Source organism: Biomphalaria glabrata, chromosome 14, assembly GCF_947242115.1.
Source record: "Biomphalaria glabrata chromosome 14, xgBioGlab47.1, whole genome shotgun sequence".
Lineage (NCBI taxonomy): Eukaryota > Metazoa > Mollusca > Gastropoda > Planorbidae > Biomphalaria > Biomphalaria glabrata.
In genome coordinates this window covers 18431504-18444690 of record NC_074724.1, presented here as the reverse complement: position 1 = coordinate 18444690, position 13187 = coordinate 18431504, and the positions used below count along the sequence as shown (strand labels likewise).

General features: G+C 34.7%; 1 protein-coding gene across 6 annotated transcripts in view; it reads left to right on the top strand.

The window, feature by feature from the left end:
- Positions 1-12860, top strand: part of LOC106075860 (uncharacterized) — an 86494-nt gene extending 73634 nt beyond the window's left edge. For all 6 annotated transcript variants that reach the window (XM_056010895.1, XM_056010896.1, XM_056010891.1 and 3 more), the window contains exons 10-12: positions 2133-2268; positions 8401-8594; positions 10159-12860. In XM_056010895.1, the coding sequence (XP_055866870.1) occupies positions 2133-2268; positions 8401-8594; positions 10159-10329 (501 nt within the window). In that variant the 3' untranslated portion in view covers positions 10330-12860. The remainder of the gene's footprint in view (positions 1-2132; positions 2269-8400; positions 8595-10158) is intronic.
- Positions 12861-13187: the final 327 nt, after the last annotated feature.

Below are 13187 nucleotides of genomic sequence, written 5' to 3'. Positions count from 1 at the left end.
TCTTTACATAAAAACAATGTTGAAAACCAGTACGGGAGGTACTGTTAGACTTTTTGTAAAGCAGGTCCGCTTAGCCACCTCAAGAATTATCAAAATATTGTTAAATTATTCAGCGTTTAACAGTCAACACTAATTTTCAGGTAAATAATTTACGGAAAAAAACAACAACAACTAAAACGTAACAATCAACTTTGATGAACTTATAAAGTATTCTTTCATAATCAGATTTTTAACAAACATTTAGTGAAGGTGATTTTATGAAGGAGTGTGTCGTTAAAGCTGCCAAAGTAATTTGCCCAGAAAATGTGAAAGCATTCAAAGAAATAGCGTTAACTAGGAACACTGTTGCAGATAGAATAAATAACATGCCAGTCAGCTTGCGTGAACAATTAAAGAATAAAATAGTTGATTTTGAATTATTTTCATAGGCTCTCGATGAGTCGACTGATGTAACTGGTGTAGCACAATTGGTTATATTCATAAGGGCCTGTGACAAGAATTTTGAGATAATGAGCTCTGTTTTATGCATAATACCACAACAAGCGAGGATGTTTTTGAGAAATTACAGGAAGTGATATTGCAGTTCAATTCACCCTTAATAAAGCTAGCTAGTCTAGCAACGGATAGCGCACCAACCATTTTTGGGGTTAGAAATGGTGTTGCTGCAAAGCTGCTTGCAAAAGTAAGTGACTGATGCTAATTTTACATTTGCTCATTCTCAGTGCATCATTCACCAAGAAGCATTGTTCGCAAAGCAATGACAGTTCCAACATATGCTAAGACCAGTTTCAATCCATATCAATTTTATTCATGCCCGTGGCTTAAATCGACGCGCATTTTCAATGTTTCTGGTTGACATTGGACACGAATTTTATTGTTTCCTACTACACAGAAGTCCGCTGGCTCTCCTGTCATAAAGTATTGAAGAAATTGTTTGCACTGCGTGAGGAAATAGTATTGTTTCTGAACATAAAAGGTGAACCTGTTGAACATTACCAAACTGACGAATGGGTTCAGGATTTGGCATTTGCAGTTGATCACATTGGTCACTGGCAAGACTTGAATTTGAAACTTCAAAGTAAAAACAAAATTGTCACAACTGAGTGCGATTATGAGAAGTGCTTTTAAACAAAGTTACGATTGTGGATAAACCAAATATAAAAAGTAATGAACATTTTTGTAACTTCGTTTCATACGAGCAAGAATTGTCGTTGTTTGTAACTCTATTCTCAATTGCTCCTAAAAATGCTGCTGATAATGTGCAACTAGACTTGAAAGAATTGCAGCCAGATTTTTTGTTGAAAGCCAAGTATATAGAAGTGGCTACAGTTAGTTACCTGAACAGTACGTTGAAATGCGGAATTTACAGCCATAATTCTTGCTATGTTTGCAAGCACTGATCACTGTGAGTCTTTCATAATGAAAGCTACAAAAAAAAAACCTGACCGTGCGAGATTATCTGATCAAAATTTGTCCTCAGGGACGAAAGTGTCAGTGGCAAACAAACTTCAACCTGAGATTAATAAAAGAAAAGATGTCAAGCATCAGGACAACGAAAATAATGCGCAATCATAGTAGTTTGTGATCATGCAGTTGGTACTACAAATTTAGCTAAATAAGGGAGAGATATTCCAATAATTCCTGTTTCCTATTGTATTGTCTCAAATTTACATAAAATTAGTCGGCTATAATATATATGTTTTCCTACTGATTTTTAGCTGCGGCCCTCCAGGTCTTAGTTATTTGTGTGGCCCAGACACTTTAATGAGTTTGAAAAGTCTAATGTAAAGTATGGTGTAATGCTTTGGACATTTGATAGAATTTCAAACAAAATTAATTGTAAAAAAAATGTTAGTAAACCTACAAATGCTAGTTTTTATAATTTAGATACCGCCAAGTATTAAAGAAATTAGTATTTGCTTTCGAAAAAAAAAGGCATTTTGATTGTTGGTCCTAATGGGTGTAACTTAGTTACGTCCTGTTAATCCCAAATGGGTGTCACTTGGTAAGGTCCTGTAAGTCCCTAATGGCAAGGTCCCCACGACACCGATGAGAATAGGTAAAACTTCTAAGAGTATATGTAGGTGCATTTAAGTTTATGAGTTTATTCCTAACTTCGTCTTACATTTCAGGATCTCAATATAGATTTAAAACCAAGTTTGATACAACAAGAAGCGCCCAAGCCTTCAGTTTCTAAACCCAGAATGAGAGAGTTACCCCCCGTTGTCATGAAACGACTCACACAGCCCACTAGACCAATTAGAGTTCGTAAGTTTGTTTTCAGCATTATTCTAGTGCTCATCAAAACATCATCTGTGAGTGAAATCTATCAAAACTTTATTCTGATTCTGGGAAAGGGGGAAACAATGTTATAGAAAAATACGATAAGACTAATATGAGAAAGTTTGCTGGACCAAAATGAAAACAAATAATACATATCTCTACGTTTTTGTAATGAGTTGTCACCCTTTTTTAAAACATGACTAGAGTTTGACAGGCAAATAAGAAACATGATATGTAAATAGCAGCACTAAAAAAACATGACAGGTAAATAGCAGCACTAAGAGAACATGATATGTAAATAGCAGCACTAAGAAAACATGACATGTAAATAGCAGCACTAAGAAAACATGACATGTAAATAGCAGCACTAAGAAAACATAACATGCCAATAGCAGCACTAAGAAAACATGACATGTAAATAGCAGCACTAAGAAAACATGACATGTAAATAGCAGGACTAAGAAAACATTACATGTAAATAGCAGCATTAAAAGAACATGACATGTAAATAGCAGCACTAAGAAAACATGACATGTAAATAGCAGTACTAAGAAAACATGACAGGTAAATAGCAGCTCTATGAGAACATGACATGTAAATAGCAGCAATAAGAGAACATGACATGTAACACCAGCACTAAGAAAACATGACATGTAAATAGCAGCACTAAGAAAACATGACATGTAAATAGCAGCACTAAGAAAACATGACACGTAAATAGCAGCTCTACGAGAACATGACATGTAAATAGCAGCACTAAGAAAACATGACATGTAAATAGCAGCACTAAGAAAACATGACCTGTCAATAGCAGCACTAAGAAAACATGACATGTAAATAGCAGCACTAAGAGAACATGACATGTAAATAGCAGCACTAAGAAAACATGACATGTAAATAGCAGCACTAAGAAAACATGACATGTAAATAGCAGTACTAAGAAAACATGACAGGTAAATAGCAGCTCTATGAGAACATGACATGTAAATAGCAGCAATAAGAGAACATGACATGTAAACACCAGCACTAAGAAAACATAACATGTAAATAGCAGCACTAAGAAAACATGACCTGTCAATAGCAGCACTAAGAAAACATGACATGTAAATAGCAGCACTAAGAAAACATGACAGGTAAATAGCAGCACTAAGAAAACATAACATGCCAATAGCAGCACTAAGAAAACATGACATGTAAATAGCAGCACTAAGAAAACATGACATGTAAATAGCAGGACTAAGAAAACATTACATGTAAATAGCAGCATTAAAAGAACATGACATGTAAATAGCAGCACTAAGAAAACATGACATGTAAATAGCAGTACTAAGAAAACATGACAGGTAAATAGCAGCTCTATGAGAACATGACATGTAAATAGCAGCAATAAGAGAACATGACATGTAACACCAGCACTAAGAAAACATGACATGTAAATAGCAGCACTAAGAAAACATGACATGTAAATAGCAGCACTAAGAAAACATGACACGTAAATAGCAGCTCTACGAGAACATGACATGTAAATAGCAGCACTAAGAAAACATGACATGTAAATAGCAGCACTAAGAAAACATGACCTGTCAATAGCAGCACTAAGAAAACATGACATGTAAATAGCAGCACTAAGAGAACATGACATGTAAATAGCAGCACTAAGAAAACATGACATGTAAATAGCAGCACTAAGAAAACATGACATGTAAATAGCAGTACTAAGAAAACATGACAGGTAAATAGCAGCTCTATGAGAACATGACATGTAAATAGCAGCAATAAGAGAACATGACATGTAACACCAGCACTAAGAAAACATGACATGTAAATAGCAGCACTAAGAAAACATGACATGTAAATAGCAGCACTAAGAAAACATGACACGTAAATAGCAGCTCTACGAGAACATGACATGTAAATAGCAGCACTAAGAAAACATGACATGTAAATAGCAGCACTAAGAAAACATGACCTGTCAATAGCAGCACTAAGAAAACATGACATGTAAATAGCAGCACTAAGAGAACATGACATGTAAATAGCAGCACTAAGAAAACATGACATGTAAATAGCAGCACTAAGAAAACATGACATGTAAATAGCAGTACTAAGAAAACATGACAGGTAAATAGCAGCTCTATGAGAACATGACATGTAAATAGCAGCAATAAGAGAACATGACATGTAAACACCAGCACTAAGAAAACATAACATGTAAATAGCAGCACTAAGAAAACATGACCTGTCAATAGCAGCACTAAGAAAACATGACATGTAAATAGCAGCACTAAGAAAACATGACAGGTAAATAGCAGCTCTACGAGAACATGACATGTAAATAGCAGCACTAAGAAAACATGACATGTAAATAGCAGCACTAAGAAAACATGACCTGTCAATAGCAGCACTAAGAAAACATGACATGTAAATAGCAGCACTAAGAGAACATGACATGTAAATAGCAGCACTAAGAAAACATGACATGTAAATAGCAGCACTAAGAAAACATGACATGTAAATAGCAGTACTAAGAAAACATGACATGTAAATAGCAGCTCTATGAGAATATGACATGTAAATAGCAGCAATAAGAGAACATGACATGTAACACCAGCACTAAGAAAACATAACATGTAAATAGCAGCACTAAGAAAACATGACCTGTCAATAGCAGCACTAAGAAAACATGACATGTAAATAGCAGCACTAAGAGAACATGACATGTAAATAGCAGCACTAAGAAAACATGACATGTAAATAGCAGCACTAAGAAAACATGACATGTAAATAGCAGTACTAAGAAAACATGACAGGTAAATAGCAGCTCTATGAGAACATGACATGTAAATAGCAGCAATAAGAGAACATGACATGTAACACCTGCACTAAGAAAACATGACATGTAAATAGCAGCACTAAGAAAACATGACATGTAAATAGCAGCACTAAGAAAACATGACACGTAAATAGCAGCACTAAGAGAACATGACATGTAATACCAGCACTAAGAAAACATGACAGGTAAATAGCAGTTCTCAGAGCTTGGGACACCCCTGCAAGATATGCGACACTTTTTCGACGTTCTTTCCACAGTGACAGCATCGGGAGTCGTAGTTTGGACGGAACCGTGTAAAGTATGCCCCTACAGGACAATGTTCCGTCCTACACTGTGCAATGATTGCTTGTTCTGACCTCCTTAACCGCCACCAGGCATCGTCGCGATCTGGGTGATTCATATGCCGCCAGACACTACGTGCTTTGTCGGATTCCTTCAAGGACTTTAACCACTTCTCATGAATGAGTGCTCGGATTTCTGCTTGTAAAAAAACGTGCTTGGTGCTTCGAGGTGTGTGGTTGCCAAAGCTCCCTCTCGTGCAAGGGTGTTTGTCGTTTCATTGCCTGTAACGCCGCAATGTGAGGGCGCCCACTGCATGAAAACGACAGCTCCATTAGCTCGGCGGATGTTATCTGCGGCGCTGACTGCCTCTTCTATTACGGCGACCCTCCGCCGACACCCATAGCTAGGAGACTGGAGCGAGAGCTGGTTACCATCACAACTGTGGTTGCGCTAGTTTTGTTCTGGTTCATTCGGGCTCTAATAGCCTCGAATTAGTTCGGCGTCCATGGAGCATGCAGCGAAGCCGAATGGACAAGAGAGCCGGTCTGGTTCTGGCCGGTCTGGGTAGACTATAAAGTCAAATTGGCCGCAATGTGTAGGAACGAAAGCATTTTGATACTGTTTTTTTTTCCTTTTGCAGTTTACTAAAATTGTGGTAGGTAGCTTATGGTCGCAATTTTGTAACGCTCATAAGCCGTTAGTACCGCCCTCTCCCTCCTTAAATTTAATGGGGTAACGTTGCATAGAATTTCAGCAGCGTTTGTTTGGCTTGTCCGAAAGGTGCCACAAATGAACCTTGGTGCCTGTGCCTGTATTCGGTCGAGTGATTCGAGGTCTGTTTTACTAACGTATTCTTGGACTGTCTAGCTGTACTTAATTTGCGCTCTAACAGCCCCTAAATACAGTGTGCGTAGCATGTCGGCTTCGGCGCCCCACTTTGTGCTGGCCAGCTTTCTGAGTAACGCTAACTTCTCCGAGGCTTTTCTTTCAACATCCTGGACGTGCTGGAGCATTGACAACTTTCTATCCAGGGTCACCCCTAGATATTTTGGCGTGTTTTCACGTTTGATTCGCAGCGCACGGAGTTGAAGCTCGAAAGGAGCCATAAGAATGTCGATTTCCTTAGCTGAACAGGGTCCAGGTCGTCTTGACAACGTTTATCTGAATCTGCCACTTTGCCCCCCCCCCCCCAAAAAAAAAAACAACAACAAAACAAAAACAAAAAAAAAACTCTCCTCCGTAAGAAATAGGGCCTAGTCTTGTTTACATTATGACTATTCTACTGCTTTTCAGTTCTTTAGTCAAAATCTTTGCAAGGCTCTATAACATTGTTTGGCCTGTGTTTATGTTTAATGAAGTGAATAATGAAGTTATGTCTCCCTCTTGGCTATGAGTTTGCTAAACAGAAACACACACTGATTAAAACTGCAACACTACTTAAGTCTTTCCATAGTGTATTATCGATTTTTAATCATGTATTTAATTATCAATGAAGTAAATGCTTTTGGTCTTACATTGTTGAACATGCTATTCTTTGAACCAATCCCAGAGAGACCAAAACATCCACTTTACGACCAGAAACTGCCTATTCGAACTGTATATGGTTTGTTCTACAAGATGTATATGTAACGCTATCTTGATGTTAAATGTTTAGTGATGCAAATTTGTTGTCTTTTTCCATTTCAAAATTGCATTAATTCCTTTTCAAATTATATATTTGTGGGAAAAAAGTAGTATATAAGCATTAAAAAAACGTGAAACAAGTTTGGTTGTCTAGTTTAAAATATCCTGTATTTTTTTTAATACGTCATTCAAATAGGCTACTATAACATTTTAACCTTTATAAATTATAACTCTTGTACTGGAATATTAAAGTGGCTTTAAATAGATTTATATAAATGTCCAAGCAGTGAACATTAAAATAAAGAGAGTTCAATTTTCTTAGACTGACAAATGCTCATTTTATTTGCGTTATAATGAATAGATTGTTGAATAGATAACAGACCATTGCATGTGCTTTATTTGTATACATACGATATCCTTTTATATGTTTTTGTTGTATAGGTTCTAGAGCATTGTTAGTGTTTGTTGTATAGATTCTAGGGGATTGTTGGGGTTTCGTTGTATAGATTCTAGATTGGTGTTTGGGTTTAGTTGTAGAGATTCTTGATGATTGTTAGTGTTTTGTTTGTATAGATTCTAGAGTGTTGTTTGTGTTTTGTTGAATAGATTCTAGAGTGTTGTTTGTGTTTTGTTGTTTAGATTCTAGAGTGTTGTTTGTGTCTTGTTGTTTAGATTCTAAATGATTGTTAGGGTTTTGTTGTCTACGTAGTGCCCAGTAATTTGAATATGTTTCGTCTGTATCTACCTGAAACTTCCTACATTGTTAAGTCCAAGTGAAAGTTGTCATCACATTGAATTATTTTATAACAAGTAAAACAAAAATCTATTTTAAATAATATAGACCTAATAAGTCAACGTTACTGTTAAGTAAATAAGTCAACCTTTATGTAAAGACATGTTAACATTAATGTCAAGATATAATAAGTCAACCTTTATGTAAAGACATGTTAACATTAATGTCAAGATATAATAAGTCAACCTTTATGTAAAGACATGTTAACATTAATGTCAAGATATAATAAGTCAACCTTTATGTAAAGACATGTTAACATTAATGTCAAGATATAATAAGTCAACCTTTATGTTCACTTTATTTTCATGACATAACTTTTTAATAAATCAGCTTTACTGTAACTATGAAGTACACTGATGTAGTTTGTAAAGTCTCTAAAGTCTGAATTTTAACTTATCAACACCAAAACTAAATGACGTGTTTAACTTGCTAGCCCTACATAGTTTACAAACTTGAACCATTGTCTCAAGACATAGTACATTTGTAAATACTTTGATGTGGAGAATGTGAATGAGGAGACAGATGGAGTTATTTATAATGCACTTGCTACATTTCACACTGGAACATGTTTATCTCTTTTCTTCAGCTGATCGAGAATCCAAAGCACTTTCTGGCAAGTCTCTAATGACTTTGGCCAGAATAGTTCCAGAAGGATTGACCCTTGCTGTGCATCTACAGCTTCCGGATTCGACTATAACTGGCATTGGCTTTGATGCTTTGAGTAATAATTTAAACATGTCGGACGTCTCCTATAAAATTTTGCTCTACTGGAAAAGAAAGGTTTGTATTGATAGTTTAGACGTTTCTGAACCAAAGAATATTGGGATAGTCGTCTAAATACATTTTATTTGGGGGGGGGGGGGAAGTAAGCAAGCAATTTATACTCTACCACTTCCAATGGTATTAAAAAAAAAGACTGCTTAATTCCATACATTTTCATATTCTAGAATTGCTTTATTTATTTATAGTTAGTCTCCTAATGGTAGACTCTGTTGGGGTGTTGAAGCAGCTTGGAGAGGTTCAAGTAGCATAAAATATATTTTAACTTGTTTTGTTTGTGGCCACATGTAAATAAGATGACGTAAGACTTAATGTTCAAAAGAAATCTTTCCTCTCCTCATGAATCAACCTCCAATTTTATGATAAGGATTTAATTTTTGTCATTCACTACGCTTAATAAAAATACAAAGTGTGCTATACAGCATATATATCTATATAATAAGCACACACAAAAACAACAACTCATTTATGTATGCATGTACACATCAAGAGATGTCTTATCTTTTTATCTTATATAATACAGACGTTACTTCAAAAAAGAAGATGATTACGTCCTACGCGTCATGCATTTAGTCATGCATATTAACCAATGACTTAAATTCTGCCAAGTCACTGGTTTTCCTGGCTAGCTCAGGCAACCCATTCCATGCTCTAATAGCACTAGGGAAGAAGGAGTATTTGTACAAATTTGTCCTAGCATATGGGACGAGGAATGTGCCTTTATCTTTGTGTCTTTCAGAGTATTTTATTAAATTTTGTTTTTGTATTTGAAGATTATGGTTCAGTGTTTTATGTATGATTGCTACTTTACTTTTGAGCCTTCTGTCCTGAAGGCTTTCTAAATTTAGTGATTTTACTAAAGGTGTTACTCTAGTCAAATGTGAATATTCGTTTGTTATGAATCTCACTGCTCTATTTTGTGTCTGTTCCAGTGTCTAACGTATTCGCATGAAATTTCGTACACAGGTTCCTTTTACCTCTTAGGGAATTACTAAGACGCGCAACCTAAAGGTTGCAATTCGCACAAAAACGCAGGAATCTTTTGTTTGTGCTATTTCTATAGACATGTATCATTCTATGACTATATCTATGTAGGCTTTATAGACAGATCGCGGAGTGTGGAAAATATACTAAATTAAATACAAAGTTTTGATGCGTTTTGTTTTTTTACAAAATTCGGCGTTTAGGTGGGGGAATCTGTCACAATAACGTGCCCAGTTTTTCATGTGTCAGTTACAAGTTTCCCTTAAAGAATGGATTAAGGAATTTGTTCGTCCTCCATCCGACGGACAAATCTAGCTGGCGGCTTTGCACGAGGGTGGTGAATATAATGGGAAATATCTCAATTTATTTATATATATATATATATATATAAATAATTCTGGAACAGCTCAAGGGGAATTGCAGATTCAATAACGTTCTAAGTTATTCTCGAAATCACGAGAACTTGGAAATAACGTTGTTTGTATATTTTATATGTTGAAAAACTGATGACAATGTAAACAGAGTTAGTGTAATAAGTCATTTAGATCTTCTTACTGACAATGATTCCTTTTTGGAACAGTGCAAGGATAAGCAGTCTGGTGCCATAACACAGTTGACTGAAGCCCTTAAAGAAATGAATTATCCTGATATTGCAGCAGCAATCCTTAACTGTCATCAGCAACATAAAGAATTCACTCCCGAATGTCTGTCTGCTGAGGATGTATATGGAAGGATAGCCTTAACACAATGAGAGGATACTGTAACCTTAACTCAATGAGAGGATACAGTAGCCTTAACTCAATGAGAGGATACAGTAGCCTTAACTCAATGAGAGGATACAGTAGCCTTAACTCAATGAGAGGATACAGTAGCCTTAACTCAACGAGAGGATACAGTAGCCTTAACTCAATGAGAGGATACAGTTTGTCTCTACCATGGATTCCTGTGAACAGACTAAAACCAAGATTTATGTTGTAAATCATTGTATTTATATAAATTATTTAATATCATTCATTCAATGCAATATACAATTTTCAAAGCTATACAGTGAAAAGATATTATGTTAAATTGGTGAATTATACTTTTAAAAAAATGTTTAATACTTTTACATTCCACGAGCGTAGCCAAGAAAGGTTTGATTTTTAAACCTTTCCAATAAAAAAAGGGAAGGAAAACTAAACTACAGCCAATGAATTCCATGGTCGTACCCATGGGCGGTTTTGAGGTTAACCCCCCCCCTTCCTTAAAAAGAAAAGCAAAACTAAATTATTTAATCCCATGAGCGCAGCCAAAGGGGGTTTTGTAATTAACCGCCCCTCCAATAAAAAAATAAAGCTAAACTATTGTTACCATTTCAGCATAGACATTTTTTTTCGCCTGAGGTTGGATCCCATTAATAAAATAAATCTACACAATTTAAAGACAAAGTCTTAAAAACAAATAAAGCAAACTACAGTCAGTTGAGATTTAAGTCTAGGCCAAATAAAACATTTCACATTTTTGTACGCCACTGGGCTCAATTAATAAAGTGCAATGAATAGCAGAATTGATATTTGACCTTCAATTTATGAATACAAGAGAAGCAATGTAAACACTTCAGAATATGCAATCTGTATTTTGTAATGCATGAAATAATGCCGCACTTTGCCCTGATCAACTTGAAATCATTGCCTCTAAAGAAGGTTTTACTAAATACATTTTCAGACATAAAAATCGGTGCAGTAAAGTCTAAATATAAATGAGAAATTAATTTTAAAGTATGGATTTATTATTGTATTAATTTAGTATCAAAATAAAATATTACATTAAATAATTTTTGAGTAACCTTCATCTTGACGAAATCTATGTCAATTACAGAGTTAGAGTTCAATTATGTCATTCTGATATTACTAACATAGAGTTTGGGTCCATGAAGGGACAACAAATGGGGAATGTTTTCATATGGTGGTTAAAACAGTGTGTGAAACAGGAAGAATAATCAAAGTTTTTAAAGTTAAGAGAGAAACAAAGGAACATCATTTAAAACAAGCTTTGTTTCAACCGGAGGAATAAATGTCAAACATAGTCAACATTGTGTACTAAATCAACTTCTTTGAGTAATCCAACTCTTGTATTTCTATTTCACCAAACCAAATGTTCTACTACTCTACATTTTTTTATTCCACCAAAAGTTTAGTTTGCATGAAACGCAAAGCAATGCATTGAAAAAGTTTGTTTGTTCCAAATTTGAAGCTGCATTCAGAGTTACATAGCTATGAATAAGCTGATATCTATAATAGTGACATAGCTATGAATAAGCTGATATCTATAATAGTGACATAGCTATGAATAAGCTGATATCTATAATAGTGACATAGCTATGAATAAGCTGATATCTATAATAGTGACATAGCTATGAATAAGCTGATATCTATAATAGTGACATAGCTATGAATAAGCTGATATCTATAATAGTGACATAGCTATGAATAAGCTGATATCTATAATAGTGACATAGCTATGAATAAGCTGATATCTATAATAGTGACATAGCTATGAATAAGCTGATATCTATAATAGTGACATAGCTATGAATAAGCTGATATCTATAATAGTGACATAGCTATGAATAAGCTGATATCTATAATAGTTACATAGCTATGAATAAGCTGATATCTATCATAGTTACATAGTTATGAATAAGCTGATATCTATCATAGTGACATAGCTATGAATAGTTAACTACACATGAATTCATTTTTCGAGCACAGTATTTTAGACATGTTCTTTAGTCAAGTTTCATGGGCCTACACATAAAACCCCGTAACACCTAACTTAGATGACACATTTAGATAATTCTAGTGTCTTTGTTAACAGTTCTACATAACAAGATAGTTTTTGTTTTTATTTATTAATTTTGAAATTTGTGTCAAAGTATCTAATTAAATCCACATTTAGATTATTTAATGTCGTTTTCAGATCTAGCCCAATTTTTCTACATAGGCCTATATCTAAATCTTATATCTAAATCTTATAGATCTAAAAATGAATGTACATATTTATTTACAAAAAGATTTATATCGACTAGACTTTGCCTAGATCAAGTTTAGATCTAGACATTGTTGTAGAGGTTCAATGTTACTAGTGTAAAACACGGCTCATTAGATTTATCGAAATCCTTATCTAATATGATGGGCAACATATAAATAGCTTATCGCATCTCTAAGATGTTTTATTTAAATTATTCCATTTTGGTTGTTTACATAGAGATCAACTTATTAAAGAATTGCTATCAAATTGTTATTCAACTTGTTGTTCTAATTGTCTACATTGTTTTAGTCTATTACAATTTTAGTTTGTATGCAAACGTTAAGTAATCAATATGAAAAGCATGAAGTAGGACTGTGCCTCGGTCTCAGCTTTGTAGATACTTTCCATAGTCCAATCATGCAATTGTATACACATTAAAATGTCTTCAATTCTCTCCCTTACGACATAAAAAGATAACCTTGGTATCGTTGTCATCCTTACATCAAGCTCCATACATCTAGATACGTTTTGTTGTAGGATGTATCAATAAAAAATTGTCAAAATAGGCTAGCCTAGTAGATCTTATAATATTCTTATCTT